The 19292-nt window shown below is 46.4% G+C and overlaps 1 protein-coding gene across 3 annotated transcripts in view; it reads right to left on the minus strand.

Annotated features, from left to right (window-relative positions):
- Window positions 1-19292, minus strand: part of CTNND2 (catenin delta 2) — a 434854-nt gene that overhangs the window by 5102 nt on the left and 410460 nt on the right. For all 3 annotated transcript variants that reach the window (XM_065874257.1, XM_065874256.1, XM_065874255.1), the window contains 3 exons: window positions 12622-12748; window positions 8773-8904; window positions 3195-3268 (listed from right to left, as the gene is read on the minus strand). In XM_065874257.1, coding sequence (XP_065730329.1) covers window positions 3195-3268; window positions 8773-8904; window positions 12622-12748 — 333 coding nt within the window. The remainder of the gene's footprint in view (window positions 1-3194; window positions 3269-8772; window positions 8905-12621; window positions 12749-19292) is intronic.

Consider the following 19292-nt stretch of genomic DNA (forward strand, 5'->3'; position numbering starts at 1 on the left):
CAGTAATCTATGTTTAACAGTCTTCCAGGGATCCTGACTCACCCTCAAATTTGAGAACCAGTGGTATACAGGAGGGCACATGGGACAAGAGGACAGAAGACCCAGGCTGGAGTCTTTGCCTCTTCTGAGCTTCTTCAGGTGACTGAGGGCGAACCCTTACCCTCCTTGGATCCCAATTTCCTCAGCTCTGGGGATAATTTTATTTGCCTGCCCACCTGGCAGCCAGACTGAGGAATTCAAGATGCCATTTCTATTGCTGTCAGTAATAATTTGAAAACCAGTCAGCAAAACACCAAAACCCTTTGTTTCTAGTTTATGAACAAAAATCCTATCGCCAGCGGGATACGGTTAAATATGCTCTTTTTCTTTATAAGTATGGGATAGACTGGTAGAAGCTCAGTGGGGTTTTTGAAGGGTTTGAGTACTTAACTCTTAAAACAATATCTGTGACCCCAAACATAAAACCGAGGATCACAAATCTTATTTCACACTAATGGTTGTTTCTCCTAGGAGTCCTTATGCTCGGAATCCACTGATTGGAAACTGGAGTGGCAGGTGGTCACGTGGGGTGTGCCACAGCTGCGAGGCTGCCTGGCTGCTTCTCTGCTGAGTCAGGGGAAGCCTGCCTCCCAGCTCCTGCCCCGGCCCCTCCCTTGCTTGGCCACGCATCCAGGGCTGTTGCCTTATTTTCAGATCTCACTGTCTTTTGCCTCGTCCCAGAGATCCCTCTGAAACTAGTTTCCCTCGGTGAATCACTTCTTCTCTAAGATGAATCCCTGTCCAGACTCCTCTGCAAAGCTCAGGAGGCCCAGCTTTGACACCGAAACTTAATGGACCCCGGCACATCCCTCCCGGTTAAATTTTTCAAGCTGACCATTTACTAGCTATGCGGTTGTGAAGTGGCTTTTAGCCCAGAAAAGTTCCAAAAACAAAAGCCATCTGTGATAACCAACCATGCTCACATGGGCAGAAAATCCACACCATGGATGCTGTTTACAAGGTCATCTCCAGAAGCACCCATCTGGAAGAGGAGCAAATGGCCAACTTTTCTGAATGGTCAGGATGGTCTTCTTTTCCCAAATTCCCAAGAGGGAAGGCTGTAAGTAAAGTCAAAGTGTATCCTGATAACAGAGTCCAAAACAAGTAAAACCTTTATTATTTTCTCAAGTCACTGGAGTGTCATAATGATTTTCTTGGAAAAATTGTTTTAGGTAAAGAACAACTCTCTTTGGTGGACATTTCAAAAATGTTGCTTGATATTAGAATGGAGTTAACAGTCCAGTTGCCCCCTTCCCTCGGCTTGACCAGCTGAGGGAATAATGATGGCACTGAGCTATGGCCACAGGACTCAGCTCTGCTGGGGGTCGGCCTGCAACGTCTCCCCTGTGCTGACGAGTGGCTCAGAGCTTGCTCTCCATCCAGACTGAGTTTCAGTACATCCACCTGAGACACCGTGGCCTTGATGTTTCACACCGAGGTTGAGTCGAGTTCGTTCTAGGGCCCAGGAGGCCCTAGAATGAAAAGGCTGCATACAATAGGCTGTGCTCACTCTCTCGGGGCAGGGACGCCATCTTGGTGCGTTAATTCCAATTTTCTTAAATGCTCAGAATAGGCTTGGGTGAAGACAATGTGCCTCTTAGAACCATTGTGGACTGTCCTCTAAACCTAGGTTGCAAGCAGTCTGTTGGAATGTACTGCAGCCACACTGTGTGATGCCAAGGACCCCTGGGCCACACCAGGGTGTTTCTTCATTGCCAGCAATAGTGGGATTCCCTGGAGATAAAGGCTGACGTAGAACAGGCTGATTCTGGTGATGAGCTTCTCTTGACCTATAGAAGCTGAAGACTGATCTTATGCTCTTGGATGCAAAACCAGGGTCCTATCACATCCTGACAAATATCTTTAAGAGCTGGAGACCACTGGCTCACTGTACCTGATATTTGCTGGAAGAAAAAGCATTGATTCCCATAAATAGAGTTGGCATTTCCTTTATGTTTGGGTAGGCATGTTGATCTGCAAATAGTTGGGGGCCACCCCTGGTGACCTCTTGTCTAGAGCTCATGCCCCTCTGTTTATTCACTGACTTCTTTGCTTTTAGCAAAGACCAGAACTGTGTCCTCCTCCCTCTTCCCTTAGAAACAGTCTTGCACCAGACATTCTACCTGCTGGAAGGGATTCCCTCTCCTCTTCAAAGATGCTGCCCTGCTGGGTGGTGAGAACTGATTAAAAACACACATTTCCCTTTCATGTTGACTTTCATCTGGTTACTGTGATCAAGTAAACAGCTTTCAGGTTTATCTTTTCAGTACTATTTTCATGACACATGGCAGGAATCTAGAGCATCAGCAGAAGCCAGTTCTGGAAACGATTACCAGTAGCCAAGAGTTATAAAGAATGTCAGTCTTTGTGATGACCACCATGGGGAAGGAAAAGTATGAGGTTATTCATCAGTAACGGAGCAGAGGCGGTGCCTTCTTGCTTTTATAGTTCCCCTTAGAACCAGAGAGAAAACGAGCCTTCAACGAATATTTGCTAAATAAAACACACGCAAAAACACAGATGGATTCTTTAAGTATCTACCAGCCAGGGTTCCTCAAATTTCAACATCCACACGAATCACCTAGACACCTTGATAAAATGCAACTCAGATGCAGAAGACCCTGAACGGGTTAGGGTTAGGGTTAGGGGCCAGAGAAGCATCTCTTCTGTGTTTCTAACAAGCTCCCAGGTGATGCTGTTGTTGCTTATTCCCCCACTAGCCTGAGCGGCGAGGCATAACACCATGCCTTCTATTCAGTTGTTTACATTGAACTTGATGTGTCTATGTTATTAGTAACTGTCATGTATAATGAATGCTTTCTTCCAAATAAGAATTGGCTGGGTTACAGGAGCTACTTAATCCATGTCTAGTAATTAGACAATTTGTCTAGTAACCAGAATCTTACACTTGCCATAACTAACACCTGATGCCGCCAAAAAAACAAGATTGCTTTCAAATCTGAGGCTGTTCCTGATGACTGCCACCACCCACATGTACGCTGTGTCCCACATGAGCAGAGAGCAGCAGGGACTGTTATTTTCTTTTTCCATTTTTTATGCATGTTAAATAGAAGCTAACTTATTTTTTACACTTCCAAGATATTTCACAGGAGTCGAAGGGAGAAACAAACACCAACGTGCTACCTCTCTTTTACCTGGTTATGTTTGATGTCTTCAGCGGGTGCACCATATGAATTCCTATACAAAGTTGAAATTCCAGTATTTTGAGCTGAAAGCAAAAGAGAAACAAAAGTATTAGCACTGAACACCAGGCTTCAAATGAGGAATGATGGTTATCGAGGCCAGTTTTGCCCTGACAAAGCTTGGTGTCTCATGGATCATTCCAGATGCAAGAAATTCATTAGTCCTGAACACTTCATTTTACATACAGACATTAAGAGAGAAGAACAGTTATTCTATAAAATCCCCGTTGCACATCAGCCTCTTGCAATAACATTCAGCTTGCAGACGGGGTCAAGGCAGGTGCATCAAACAGATGGTCATCTTGCCAGTTCTATGGCCTTGTTTTCTGGTGAAAACTGGCAGATGATAAAAGCGTGTCACCTGCACTGAAGCATGCAGGAATCTGGATCAGCCAGTTGGTGTTTAGCTGGGGAATGACAAGAATGAAATTTCTAATTTGAGCTCACAGAAGTGCTTGATCATCTTTGAGACAGTTCACTTCTCAACGGCCTGAAGGATGGGCAGGAAGCACCACCCGCCTTTGCCCCGCGCATCTGGGCGGCTGCGGCTTCGGAGTCCTGTTCAACACAGAGATGGGAGACTCCCACCCTGTCTTGTGACCAGTCTGTGTTCTAGACAAAAGGAAGGAAGGTCTCCTCCGGTTGCCAGCAGCTTCCAAAGTCCTGGGCAAGATGCCCACTTGCCTGCCTCCTCCCCTGGGGCCCTTGAGGCTGCTGTCGCAGGCCTAGAGGATGGGCCCAGGGCAAGACTCCCCTCATAGCTGCTAAAAGGTCCTGGTTTAAGAAAGCTCTGGAAAAAAACATTGTCTGTCGAGTGTCAGCGGGTATCTAAAACACTCTAGATATCAAGAAAAAATTATCTTTTGCTTCCAGTATCTATGGGATCATGAAATAGGATGACACACCATCTATTCTCTCAGAGATACAGGCCACCAAGTCAGTATAATCATTCCACCCATGTTTATTACTAAAAGCACATAATAGCTGTGCAATAAAACTCCTCTTGGGAAATTCTGCTTAGAATGTGAGAGCTGAGAGCCCACTTCCCATTTTAAAGACCACTCTGATAGACTCTCTGGTTGAACGCCCATCACTCCTGTCTCTGCATCACTGCAGAAACCACCATCCCTCGCCTGGACCACTGCTACAGCATCCTCTTCTCAACGGCCCGGCTTCCACTCTGCACAGCCTGCTCCTTCATCCCCCCTGTTCCCATCACCTGAGCGATCATCATGTTAGACTGGATTATGTCACTCGATTCCCTGCCCATTATGGTCTTCGAGGCTCCGTGTGATCTGGTCCCGTCCTGACTTCCTGCAGAATTTCCTGCTCTTCTTCCCACAGTTCAGGGAGCTGTGCTGGCCCTCCTTCCTGGCTTGAGCATCCAAATTTATTTTGCATCAGGGATGTTGGACTTCCTGATGCTTCTCCCTGGAACTTGCTTGCCCCAGACTCTGGACTATCTCTCCTTGTTGATATTCGGGTTTCAGCTCAAACGTCTCCCCTTGACCGTGTTAGTTAAAGTTGCCCTGCCCACCTGGGGCCCTCTATCTCATTACCCCATTTATTTCCACCATCACACTCAACGCCAAGTGCTACCACCTCGTTAGTGAGTTTGTTTCATGTTTACCTTGTGTATTACCTCCCTTCACCTAGGAGATAAGAAGCTCCAAGAGGACAGACATCCGTCTGTCCCGCCACCTTTGTAGGCTGCCCCAGCGTCTGGGACAGTGCCTGGCCTTGAGGGATGCTCACAGAGTAAGTGCTTTTTTCGCTGAGTGAATGAATGAATGACTAAACCTTAGAAAAATCTGCCTTCAGAGCTATAACCTGCTGATGGAAAATGTTACTCCAAGGATAAGGTGAAAATATTTTTCTATTACTCAGAATAAAATACATTTCTTTTTTTGGTAGAATGTGCATTTTTATAGCCTTGGCCTCTCTCCCTGTTGTGCTTGTGGCTTCCAAGCTGAAGATGTTTCTACTGGAAGTTCTTTCCTCCTGCTCTTTGGTGCACTTCACCTGTTTAAAGGAGACTGTGTAGCTGAGATTGAACTTGTGGCCTTTCTGGATACATGAAGCATGTGTCTTCACAGGTGTTCTGCCATGTATGTGTCTGAGCAAATAGTCAACTCATAGGGAAATGCCTTTCTTTTTTCTTATAGACCCCAATTTCCAACTATATCAATAGATTGAAGATTAGAGCAGCTTTAAAAGGCATAAGAGAGATACTGACAGAAACAGAATCGACCACTGGATGTTAAGGTATTTGGGAAGCTCAGGTGGGAGGGCAAAATCCCCTGGTGAATTTTTAAGCCAGGCTGTGTAGCTGCTGGGATCACACAGCCCTCCTCTGATGCGTGCTTCTGAGCACGTAACGCTCCTAGGGAATCATGACTGCGAGAAATAGCTATAACAGTGCTGCATGCCTGAATGAACAGCTGCCTTTGGCTTTCTGAGGGCTCCTCAGAGGCAGAGAAACACTAAGGAGAGAAGACATTTTAAGAGACATCTAAGCTAGAGATTGAATACAGAGAAGGCAGGTGGAGGGGAAGCCTGAAATATAAACCCAGATGGATCTGCATTTCTGAGAGCTCAGGAGAGGAGATGATGACCCAGGCAAGGAACTGCTTTTCACTTTAAAGCTTTTGCATGTTGCATTTTGAGGGTGACGTTTCCTATGGTTTTCCTACAGCAAAGGGAATGTTTCCTGTTGGGGAAATGGTATAAGACATCCCCTGATGCCTTAGAAACAAGGAAGATGGCCGTTTTTCAGATGTTTTTGCAATAACTGAACTTTAAATGCCCCCTGGATTTATTGGTGAATGAGAAAAGGTACTGCTTGGGATGCGGAGGTCCCAAGAAATCTGACCTGCCAGTAAACGCTGGAATGATGGACATTTGCTAAAGGGAAGCAGAACAGAGGTTGGCAATTCATCATTTCCATCCCTACATGAAATGTTGATTTCCACCCGGCTTGGCTGGGGAGCTACTCATACCATGGTAGAGGGGGGGGAACACACCCACCAATCTCAGCACCAACACCGCCCCCACCTCCTCCATCACCATCAACATCACTGTGATGCTAACAACTAACTTCTACCCAGTACTTGTTGGCTTAAAGGGAACCTTCTTGTATAAACATATTATTCAATAATGACCTCATGCTCTTCTAGGCTTGCTACATGATTGACAGTAGTCTCGAATTGCATTTTTAAGTAAGTTAGAGCAAAGCGTTTAAGCCTCTAAATAAGTTTGAAAAGTTACGTATATCTCAATGCTGCAGTTGTCAAGATCCCTGCCATTTTCTAGGAAGATTAAACATCTAGAAACATATTAGATTTTATTTTTTATTGCCTGATGTGTGCAGAGCAGGATCATGTACCACAAACACAACACAAACACACCACAATGAAAAACCTTTTTTTTTTTTTTTTTTTTTTTTTTTGCGGTACGCGGGCCTCTCACAGTCGTGGCCTCTCCCGTTGCAGAACACAGGCTCCGGACGCGCAGGCTCAGCGGCCATGGCTCACGGGCCCAGCTGCTCCGCGGCATGTGGGATCTTCCCGGACCAGGGCACGAACCCGGGTCCCCTGCATCAGCAGGCGGACTCTCAACCACTGCACCACCAGGGAAGCCCTGAAAAACCTTTTGAATGATTCTACCGGCCAAGAGAGTTAAAGTGAAAAGATCAACTTAAATAATAACAGTGCAGTCGATTTCACAATTATTCTTGTAATTATAGTCTCACTTTGTTATCCCTGCCTGCTGGTGATGTGGCTACCTAGGGCGATAATAATCGAAAAACGAAGGGGTCAGGTGAATTTCGAGTCACCACTGCTCTGGAGTAATCAGTACAAATTAGATTCTCCACTGAATATCTCGACTCTAGGGACTTGGCACTCAGATTCATGAGCTTCTTTGTTCATGCTCATTGACAACAGGGGACAACACTTATGGGGAAAAAAGAACCAGAGAACGAGAATCAGAAGGTACGTCCTATGTTGGACTTCCCTGGCGGTTCAGTGCTTAAGACTCTGCACTTCCAGGGCAGGGGGTGCGGGTTCAATCCCTGGTCGTGGAACTAAGCTCCCACATGCTGTGGGGCACAGCCAAAAAGAAAAAGAAGATATGTCCTACGCCATGCATTCAGTTCTCCATTCAGGGGACGTTTCAGGCGTGAGGGTGAGGCGTTCCCTGGTGGAGTGTGTACGTGGAGGCAGAGTGCTGAGCTGGGCTGGGTACCACGAGCATCTGTTTATGAGGCTCTCCCTTCTGGATCCGGGGAGAGTTACCATGGAAACCACGGCCTCTGGGGTAAATACAGTTACCATGAGAAAAATTTATCTTAGACGTCCTGGGTCCAAAAGACACGTCAATAAATCATCCAATTTGTCTATTCTGTTTCCCTGCAGGTCTACACCTAAATAATACCAGGGAGACTTACCACACGCTTTTAAGATTCTTCTGAATAAGAGGGTCTCAGTGTCTGTTTAGGATTGCACCCTTGTACTGCAGTTTTATGAATGCCCTAATCTGACCCTGTTCTGCTGAAGTCCCTATGGTCTGTTTTCAGGAGGGGCCCATCTCCACATCCATGTGGCAAAGAAGGGTGTGGAATCGCTGTTTAGAGATCCTGATGGTTCTGGCAGCTCTGCTTTCAAGGCATAACCCCTGCCGCCCTGCCCCGCATCAATAATGCCAAATTGTATCCAGGAGCAAACCGGGGCAGGAGAGAGGTGTGGGGGGATCCTGGAGGGGACGATGAATGTGGACATCAAGCCCCACCCCAAGGAGAGTGGTACAGAGTAAGAGGAGAGTTGAGTCGAGGCTGGCCATGAGGCAGGCTGGCCCGGGCACGCTGGGGGGCAATGGCACCAATTTTGGCCTCCACAGAGTCCCAGCTCATGAGCCAATGGGTGCGATTGGGGGAGTGAATGATGACGGGCATGAAAGATCAATGCCTCCCTAGGGAAACTGAGGCCAGTGGTTCTGATGAATCTTCCTGGGAGTTTGTCATGGCCAGAGAGTGGTTTCATGTCAAGAGGGGAAGACACCCACAGCAGTTTTGTGGGTCTCCCTGAAATCCTCTCTTCCTCTGCTTCTCTCCCATCCCCTCCCCTTCCCTCCCTTCCTTTTCTTATCCTCTTTCTCTTCCCCATCCTCATGGACAAAGCTTAGCCCACCATCTTGGGTTATGCCAACGAAGAAGAAATCTATGGTGACCTCATCCTCTAATTTGAGAAAATATCATGAACTGGGCAAATGAGAAGGAAAGGGGTAGGGAAAGAAAGACAGAAGAAAAAATATGTGCAGAGAGGATTTTCTCTTAGCTATTCCAGGAATAAGATGCTCCGTTTTTATACCTCCAGCTTCATCTCCTTATGGCCAATCCCTGGGAATCTTCGCTATCAAGCTCTCAAGTCCTGCCGAGCTGCCAAGCACAGCTGAAGCCTGATGTCCCAGCCCTCTGCCCTGTCCCAGGTCCTGTCACGAACTCTGCAGAGGAACCGTGCACAGCCAAGCTCACCTGTCATGGTGTCTTTCCTGGAAGTGTGTTCTCCTTTAGTTCCGTGGTAAGTGGCGTTGCTGCCAGTGGACTCATAGTCTGTTTTTCTTTCTTTGAGGCTGATCATTTCCCGAGGTGAAGCTGGGGCACTTGCTACATAAAGAGATTGGAAGGATGACTTTCTGTGTCTCATTCCACAGCATGTATAGCTTTCCACACAAACAGGTAAAGTCATAAATGCATCTGGCTCAACACATGTCAGTATGTGCACGTGGACCTGTTGATTTTTATTTTTGTTCTTTTGGTTCTTGTCTTTCCCCCTTCCCTTACTCCATGTCACTTGGTGCTTTAGAGTTAAGGGGACACACAACTCGGAGGCAGGGAATTAAGGACTATATCCTGGGAGCATCTTCCCTACAGAGAGATCCTTGTGGGGATGTGACCTGCTCAAGGACAGTTTCAAGAATGAGATCCGTCTTGGTTGCTTTTTCTTTCTTTTTTCTTTTCCTTTTTTTCCCCTCCCTCTTCTTCCTTCCTTCCTTTGAAAAAATTAGATGTGTTTCAGAGGAGCGATTACTGATACTGAAGAACCCCTGATTAAATCAGATGCGCTTTTACTTAAACACGTTTCACACAGAAACGGCCCTAAAGGAAGGCAGAGGATGATGTGGGGGACCAGTAGAGCCCCACCCACCGAGGTCTTCTCCATCAGCCTGGGGGCTGGGCTGGGGGGTGTGGCATGAGAGCACCTGTCTCCTGATGGGGGTCCTTGCTCCATCTCAAACGCCCCTAACAATCTCCCACACACACCTTGCGCCCCGGTCCCTCGCTGCCTGTTGGACCTGGGGACTGAGCCCTGTCAATGGTTTGTGTCTTCATGTCTTCAGTGATGGGCTGTGATTAGAGGATTCCCTTAGGAATTCCATGATTCTTTAACAAACTGGGCCCAGAACAGAGGAAAACCTGAACTTGGACTTAAGGAAGCAAACAAAAAGAGGTTTAGTTTTCTTTAAAGATCGGATGGATTGCGAGCAATTAAGCCGCCCTGTCAGTGCAGAGATGTGCTGGGAGAAGTGGAGGTTGAGTGTGTGTGCCGGCGCTAAGGCAGCTACCGTGCACCCATCCTGTGGGCTGACCTCACATTGGTCTCCACGCTCCTCAATGAGGCCACTCACATCCCAAGCTTAGTCAATTGCTTCTCACCCATTCTGAGTGCAGCCGTGCTACTCTTCGGTCCCAGAGCCTTCCCCAGCTTCCATGCCTGAGGGCAGTGCTTCATAAGCTTGTTTAACCTTAAGACTCACCTGAGAACCTGGGGATCACAAAACCCGACCCTGGACCTTGTGAATCTGAATTTCCAGTTGGGCCTAGGAATCCGAATTTAGCAAGCGTGCCTGGTGAATCTCTGGGGAACTCTGAGTTTTAGGATAAAGCTCATTTTCCTTCACTAGTGTCCAAGCCCCTCCCCAGTCAAGCCTCAGTTTACCTTTCAGCTGTTCGTTCACACCCTCTGCAGGGTCCCCCAGCTCCAGCCCACTGGGCCTGCTTGTTGCCTATCTGAGTCACTTGATTCATTTCACCAAACTTAGTATCTTCTATGTGCAAAGCCCCGTGCTAGACACGGGGGACAAAAACACGAGTCACAGCACACTTTCTGAAGTTGAGGAGCTCTTCATCGGATGAGGAAGTGAAACCAGAAGATGGCTCAGTGGATGTCTTAGCCAAGCACTGGGAAGGTAACAATGGGGGCCTTTGCCCATCCTTTCCTGAAAGGCCCCCTACCCACCTCTCAGACCTGTCAAATAAAATCAAGGCTCACTGCTGAGATCGTGAAACCCTCAGAGATTTCCAATCCTAGCTGCCCATCAGAATTAGTTACCTAGAATACTTAAAAATACATTGATGCTTGAACATGCCCCCCAGCCAATTGCACCAGAATCTCTGGGTGTAAATCCAATGGGAAGGCAGGGAAGAAACCTGCAATTGTTCCACATAACTCAGCTGGGCTCTGGGTCCAGTTCCTGCGTGTTCTCAGAACACGGGCTGCTGCGTCTCACTCACCCCCTCCACCTCTGCCCCATCTCCTCTCTTCTCTCTCCATCTTCCTCTCTGGGGAGAGTCCTCTCCTGTCCTTGCTCCTAGATCTTCTGCATAAAGACTGGCCTTTTATGAGTCACTGCGAGGCAATCGTGAAGGGACAATATTTTGGAGCCTCTTGACCAAAGCTTTTAAAATGAGAATCCGATATTGCACAGATGGTGGGGTTTACTAAACTATGTCAAGTGTGTAATTATCTCCTGAGACCTCACACACAGTGGTCCGAGTCTCCGGTAAACCAGGAGGATACTCCTGGAAAAATCGCATCACGCCAACAAGCGTTTATTAGGTGTCTTTGAAGTGCCTTACCTGGGTACCACCAGGCAGTGCTCCACCTGCATCCCTGGGATGCTGACATCCTGTAAGGCGCTGCTTCTCTTTCTGGGCGCCTTCCAATCTATTATATTATTCCATCTTCCTGACACTGATTGGTTCTTCATAATTAGAGCTCTTAAAGACACTGTCCTTTAGCTTCCAAGACTCACTGCTCTTTATCTTTTTAAGAACTATGAAAATAACATGTGTAAAGGGCCACCTCCATGCCTCTGAGGCAGGTGGAAGTTCCTCCAGTTACACGGGGCTTCCTAATTCTCGTTCAGCGTGGGGCTAAACATCAGAAGTGATAACACCGCACTAAAAATATAAGTTTTCACGGGGCTGGGAGAGGGTAATCTATTTCAGTCAAATATTCCCCATTCATCTCTGATTCTCCCCATCGTTATGACAGTAAAGTATGGTGTAAAGTTTCATGACAAACATCCTCAAGGGCAGAGGGGCTACCCTGCTGGGGAGTGCTCTGTACCATCCTGCCCTTGAGACTCAGTCCCAGAAAATATAGTTTCCTCAGCAGGAGGAGGGCAGCGAAGAGCAAGGAGAAACTTTTCTTAAACAAAAGCCTCTATCTGTGCGTGTGTGTGTGTTCGCCCATATAAAATTATTTATTATACATTGAATAAAACAACAATAAAATCTAATAAGAATGAGACGGGGGAGGGGCAATATAGCAGTAGGGGATTAGGAAGTATAAACTATTATGTATAAAACAAGCAGCACAGGGAACACAGCTGATATTGTACAGTAACTATAAATGGAGCATAACCTTTAAAAGTTGTGAATCACTGTATTGTATACCTGTAACCTACGTAATATTGTACATCAACTATGCTTTGATAAAAAAGTTAAAAAGAAAGAATGAAATAAAATTAGAAAAAATTAAATTGAATGGTTTAAAAGTTACAGTTGATTGTAATATGAATACATGAAATGATTTATCTGCTGGCTTACAGGTAATAATGAAAAGCAAATCAGGTACGGAACAGTAATGAAAGCCTCAATGACAGTTTTCAAACGTAGGTCATTCTCAAGGAGGAAGGAGCACACCCTCTCTCCCCTACTCTGTTATCCCAAATCTAATCAATCAAATGCAACCTAAACTATCTTAAGTGGGTAAAACGTCCATGGAAAACCCTGAACTGCAAACACTTGGTGGTTTTATACATTCCTGTTCCTCCCTGAATGCAGGCCCAGGATGTGCATTTCACGCCTGTGACACCTGTTAGAGGTTTTTAGAAACCTGTTAGAAAGATGTTTGTTCTGAGTCTGTGTACATATGATACAAAGTCACCACCACTGTAAAAAGAAAACAGATTCATTTGATATTTCTAGCAAGTGTCCCAGTCGGGATGGCCTTCCTGTCTGTGGGGTCAGCTAAGGGGTCGGGGCGGGGGGCCTTGGATCCGAGAGAAGCAGCCACTGGCCCGGGGCCCCTCTTACCTGAGCGGTTGTTGGGAGACACGCGCACAGGGGAGATGGAGGGCGTGCGAGAGGAGGAGTAGGGTCTTTGCCGATCCCTCTCGATGGTTGAAGATGAGGCTACGAAGTGATACTGTGACCATCCATCCTGCAATAGACAGCAGCTCCTATTAACTGGGGAAGGCAGAGAGATGCCTCACTTCCTCACACTTGGACGTGTCAAGCATTGGAATTTGCAAAGCATTTCTCCAGTCTGTCAGGAGAGGTCTCAGATCTCTGCACCTCCATCGTCCAGGTTAACAGAGAGGAGCGATAACTGAGACCCACCCCCTGCCCCCTCCAGACAGCCTGACTCGGGGAGGGCCTGCCCTCGGTGCTTGCTTTCCACCCCAGATGTGAGATAAATGGTCTCTTTGCAAACCTGCTTTGACCTGAAGATTGTATTTAAATGAAAACATGCTGCTCAGAATGAGCCTGAAACTGTCAATTTTTGCCTGCCTGGCTCCAGCTCTGTCCGGTCCTCTTTTCAACCACCTCCAAGTTTTCCAAAGTGTTTACTCTTCTTTTCTTGGGACCAATCTGTTAGTGATCAGAATGCCGAGAAGCATCATCCCTTCCCGTTTATCTCCCTTACATGGTTTCAAGGTCCTTCTCTGCCTCAAATGCCCCGTCCCCACCAGCGCAAGGCCTTCAGCATGACTGCTGCCAAGTATTCACACTCAGGTTGCTACGTTCGCTGATTTGCCCCAGGAATTCTATTTTTCAATGTACAGCATATTCAAAATGCCTCCTACCAATCAATCCGCCATTCACCTTCTAATATCTGGTTAATACAGGAAAAGCATGTATACCATTTTTCATCATGAAAACCATATAAATACATTATGGATCACTTTTTTTTTTTTTTTTTTGCGGTATGCGGGCCTCTCACTGTTGTGGCCTCTCCTGGCCACAGGCTCCGGCTGCGCAGGCTCAGCAGCCATGGCTCATGGGCCTAGCCGCTCTGCGGCATGTGGGATCTTCCCGGACCGGGGCATGAACCCGTGTCCCCTGCATCGGCAGGCGGACTCTCTACCACTGTGCCACCAGGGAAGCCCTGGATCACTTTTTGAATTTAGAAAGCATAAAGAAGAAAATAAAAATTGCCAACAATTCCTCTCTCCTCCTCCCCGGAGAACTTCTGTTGAGATGTCACAGTATTTCTTTTCAGTCTTTTTTCTTCTTTAATTCAAGGTTAGTTTCCTCAAAGCAAGATGTCAAAGAGTACTGACATTATCAAGGAAAAGCAGACACCTGCTGCACTCCCAGTTCCTGCTTCACAGAGGCAACCATTTTTAACTCTTTTGTTTTTTTCTTTTTTGACCTTTTCAAGGGACTCAATTCTTTATAAAGAATCATTGCAAACATAAATGGACGAAAGTTAACAAAGAACAGAATTTAAACTCATTTCAATATTTGTGTCTTTCTTTATGTAATTCTCATTATTCCTGTTCTATTTGACCCGTACGATAAAGCCAAAATTAGAAGTATGCTATTATAAAAGCTACTACCTAGTGCTTGTTGAGTATTTACTCCATGGCAAGATTTTCTCAACAATCCCAAGGGCTGGATACTATTATTAGCTCCATTTTACAGAGGAAGAATCTGAGCCTTAGAAAGTTAATGGGCCGCCCAAAGTCAAACAGTAAACAAGTGAAGACTCATGTTAACTACTAAAATGTGGTATATTGAAAAGATGAAAATTCTAATTTGAAAAGACACATGCACCCCAACATTCATAGCAGCACTATTTACAATAGCCAGGACATGGAATCAACCTAAATGCTCATCGACAGATGAATAGATAAAGAAGATGTGCTATATATATATATATATATATATATATATATATATACACACACACACACATATACATACAATGGTGTATTACTCAGCTATAAAAAAGAATGAAATAGTGCCATTTGCAGCAACATGGATGGACCTAGAGATGATTCTCATACTAAGTAAAGTAAGTCAGAAGAGAAAGACAAATATCATATGATATCACTTATATGCGGAATCTAAAAAAAATGATACAAGTGAACTTATTTATGAAACAGAAACAGACTCACAGATATAGAAAACAAACTTAACGGTTACCAAAGGGGAAGGGGGAGGGATAAATTAGGAGTTTGGGATTAATAGATACACACTACTGTTTATAAAACAGATAAACAACAAGGACCTACTGTAGAGCACAGGGAACTATATTCAATATCTTATAATAACCTATAAGTGAAAATAATCTGAAAAAGAATACATATATAACTAAATCACTTTGCTGTACACCTGAGATATTGTAAATCAACTACACTTCAATAAAAACATGTGGCATATTGATAAGTCCTTGGAAGCAAGCTGATGGGATTGAGGAATGCAGGTGAGGAGATGCTATTTGAGGGCGTGCTGTCGGGCAAGCGCTCTGGGAACAGTTAACGTTGCAGCAGAGACCTGGCAGATGACGAGAAGCCAGACACTGAAGACACAGGTTGGGGTTTCCAAGCCAAGGGAAGAGCAGAAGTGAAGAGCCTGGGGTGGGAAAGCGCTTGGCTGATGTGAACACAGCAGAAAGTTTCTGTGACTGAAGCGGAGTGAGCAAGGGGGGCCAGGAAGACAAGAAGCCTTCTGAGCATCTAGGACAGTCTGGGGAGAGTAGAACAGAAATGGGGAGACTAGTTAACAAGCTCTTCCACTAGAGGGAGGGAGAGATGACCCTGGCTTGGGTGTGGGCTGGTGGTGAGCAAGGCGCAGATTTTGCATCTAAGTTGGATTTGCTGACCACTCGGCTACTGGGTGTGGGAGAGAGGAATCAAGCCTGACCCCGATGTTGCTGGTGTGAACAACGGGGGGCTGGAGATGTCACTTACTGAGACAAGGGACCGCTGGAAGAGGAGTGGCTTTAGGAAGTGAGATCAGTGCTGCCATCTGGGATGTGCTGGGTTAGAGATGCCTGCTGGACATGAAAGAAAAGAGAGAGAATAAAGCAGAACCTGGAACATGGAATTTCAGGAGTGACGTCAGCCTTAGAGGTAAACTTTTGCAGTTCAGTATACAGTTATCATTTGAAGATAAGAGAATGAATGGAAGCCTTGCATGTGAATGCAAATAGAGGAAAGCAGAGGACACAGGGCTGGGACACTCCAATACTCAGAGGGCACAGAGAGCAAGGAGAAAATTCCCAGGACACTGAGAACGAACAGAGTGAGCTGGGAGCAGAACCAGAAGGGTGTGATGTCAGGCAAGACCAGGAAAGAAGATGCAGAGAGGAGAAGGAGACCAGCTGAATAACAAGGAGGACCAAGCACAGTCCTTTGGCCCTGGGAAGATGGAAGTCAGCATTACTGGAACAAAAGTACTTTCTTTGGTCTGGTTGGTAAATCTCTAACTCAGGTAGGCTCAAAAGAGAGAGACAACTGATGGAAAAATGGTGAGTTCAGACAGCCTTTGGCAAAAGCTGATTATTAAGGGGAGCCCAGAAATGGGGCTTCAAGAGCTAGAGCGACTAAGAGAAGTTTTAATATATCACCTGGAAGAGATTGCGGCATTTCGCATCCTGATGGGAATGACTCGACATAGAGGAAGAAAAACTGAGGACGCAGGAGAGAGAGGGAAGCATTTCTTAAGAAAGGAGGGGTTGATGGGATTCAGTGAGCTGTGGGGTCATGGGCCATGGAATCAGGAGAGAAGACAGACAGGCTGCACAGCCACAGACGCAGCAGGGAGATGGGCTGATCTGGTGATGGGACGATGAGGATGTCCTCTTCTGTTTTCGGACATTTTCTGGAGGGGACGTGGGGATGAGAAGTGAGGTCATGCATCCGCTGAGAGTAAGAAGGAGTTGTAGTTTAGAGGATGGAAGAGGCGAGGAGAAGGGAGGGAAGAGGAAAGAAGAGAGCAAGAAGAGAAGCGTGAGACAGTTCTTGAGGTAGGAGGGGTGCAGGCTGACCGTGGCCATGTAGCCTGGTGGCCAGGAGCTGAGAGGTGACTTGAGGCTCATGGCAATGAATTCAAAAGGAGAAGACTCATCCCCACGGTGGCTTGTTTTCCTCCAGCCACATTCAACTGCCCTGGGGCAGGTGTGAGTAGATGGAATCAGATGGGGGTGGTCAGAAAAGTGACTTGGAAGGAGACAGGGACAAGGGGATGCAAAGGGCATGTCATGGAAGCCCACAGAATCTAAGCTGGGTGGAGAGGAAAGTGAAGATTAAGGGAGGAGATGGGGAATGAACACTAGGCAGTGGACTGAGGATCTGAAGAGGGTCAGAGACTATTGTAATGGGGCCTTTTCACAGATGCTAGGGGTTTCCTTGAGGGAGGAGAGGAGAATTTCCCAGAAAGAGCAAAGAGGAGCAAGGGAGATACCTAGTCCACCTCCAAGCCTAGTGACGTCGGGCAGAGGGGATGGGACATGACAAGCCACCATGTGAGAGGGTTGCCGGGGGCTGTGGGGTGTCCTTCGGGACAGCCGGTGTCACAGCAAGAAGACTGAACAAAGAAGGGCTGGGTATTGGATACAGGGGGTCTTACTGACAGTAGCCTGTGGGTTCAAGGGGGAAAGGAGGAGAGGTGGGTAGGAGAAAGGGAGAAAGGGGGGAATACTGGGGCAGATTACTGGTTATTTAGAGCGTTTGAGTGAGAAGAGTCCAGAAATGATGGCTTACCCAGGAGTCCTGGGCAGTTGGTGGTGACTGAGGCAAGGAGGGTCTAAGGGCAAATAGCTGAAACCTCTTCTAGGAAGGGTGGGAGTCACGGTAACAGGCAGGTGTCAGGGCAGGAGGAGAAAATGTACTGTCTCTGCAGGAATTCTGGGCATTTCCCTTAAACCCTCTGGAGGATGGCAGCATGCACAGGGCAGAAGCAGTCTTAGGAAAGCCTGTAAAGTACTTCAGAGGTGAATGGACCCATTACTCACATACGGGAACAATTTAAAAATTTCTTTTAAGAAGATGTTCCTTTCTTGTGAAGGGAATGCTTTGTGGACAGCAAAAATCCTTAAACATGACCAAACAGAGGCAGATAATTTTGTGTTTGTCTCACTTGCAATTTAGAAGATATTCTTTGCATGGGGGGCAGGGTTCCAAGGAGTGGCTCAGGAAATTGCTTTAATCAAACCCTTGGCTTCTTTGGTCATGAATAAGTCATGATACTCCATAGGTTATGAAAGGTGGGCAAGGTATTTCATAATAAGAATACGGGCTAATATCTGATATGTCCTAAGACCAAAGGAGACACCAGACATAAAGGTGGTATAAGTCTAGGTCTGGTTTTACTTGGCAAGTAGCGCTGTGCTCAGCATCTCCCTCTTGCGCAGGTGAGTGGAGATGTTTTGCTCAACGGTTCACAATTAATGATGCTTAGGTAAGTACTTACATCTCTGGAAGTGTCAGCAAAATGGATGTAATAATGAAACTTCTTATGAAGGAAGAAACTCATAAGAAAGCACCAGAAAAAGATTTCAAATCCTTTATAAGACCCATTTCTGAGAATACAATCGCGTGACAGAGGTGAGTCTTGCAGGTGACTTGTCTGTGGGTGATGGGATTAGCGGACACCTGAGGATGACAGGGAGTGTGTCAGAGGCACCGAGAATGTCGCCCCAGCCAGACACCTCTGCTTATGGCCGGTAATCGTATGCATGTGGGCACAGAAACTTTGAATGGAGGTGGGAAGGGGGAGCTGGGGAACAGGGCAGAGTGGAAACCCAGTTAAGGCTCTGGATTAGAGCAGTTTCCTGAGCCACAGCTTGGGAGCCCCTGGAGGAGCAAGGAAGGTGACCTGGTTCCCACTCCATATCCATCTTCCTCCTCATTCCCTGATGCAGAGTGAAAGGTGTGATGACTAAACAAAGACTTCCAACATCACTACCGTCACCAATGCCCAGAAGGGACCTCAGGTTTAATTCTGATGGCACATCCTTCCACACATCATGGAAAAGTGTAACCTTGGATGCTAGAGACCAGGGTACAGATAAATCTACACTCGTTTTAGTGATGCTGAATAACTACCTGGAGGGTAGATCTCATGACCCTTGACATCTTTTACTGCATGAAATTTTTAGTCATTCTACTGAAAAAAAAATGTTTTGCTTTCGAAAGAAGTAGGACATGAAGATATATTTTCTTTGGGAAAGTTATTGCTGAGCTAACATTTCTTTTAACCAACCAGCCATGGACATACTTGTTATCTAGCCAGCCTGCAATAAATTTATTATTCATTTACTTCCCACTGTCATTCAGAAAGACTTGAAAGTGGTTTACAGAAACACACACAACTTGGGCACATAGCTTTAAAATCATTATTTGCCTCTTTTTTAATAAATTTATTTATTTATTTATTCTTGGTTGCGTTGGGTCTTCATTGCTGCGCGCAGGCTTTCTCTAGTTGCAGCGAGTGGGGGCTACTCTTCGTTGCGGTGTGCAGGCTTCTCATTGCGGTGGCTTCTCTTGTTGTGAAGCGCGGGCTCTAGGCGCACGGGCTTCAGTAGCTGTGGCACACGGGCTCAGTAGTTGTGGCTCGCGGGCTCTAGAGCGCAGGCTCAGTAGTTGTGGCACACGGGCTTAGTGGCTCCGCAGCATGTGGGATCTTCCTGGACCAGGGCTCAAACCCGTGTCCCCTTCATTGGCAGGCAGATTCTTGACCACTGTGCCACCAGG

This window comes from Phocoena phocoena, chromosome 3 (genome assembly GCF_963924675.1).
Source record: "Phocoena phocoena chromosome 3, mPhoPho1.1, whole genome shotgun sequence".
Taxonomy (NCBI): Eukaryota; Metazoa; Chordata; class Mammalia; order Artiodactyla; family Phocoenidae; genus Phocoena; species Phocoena phocoena.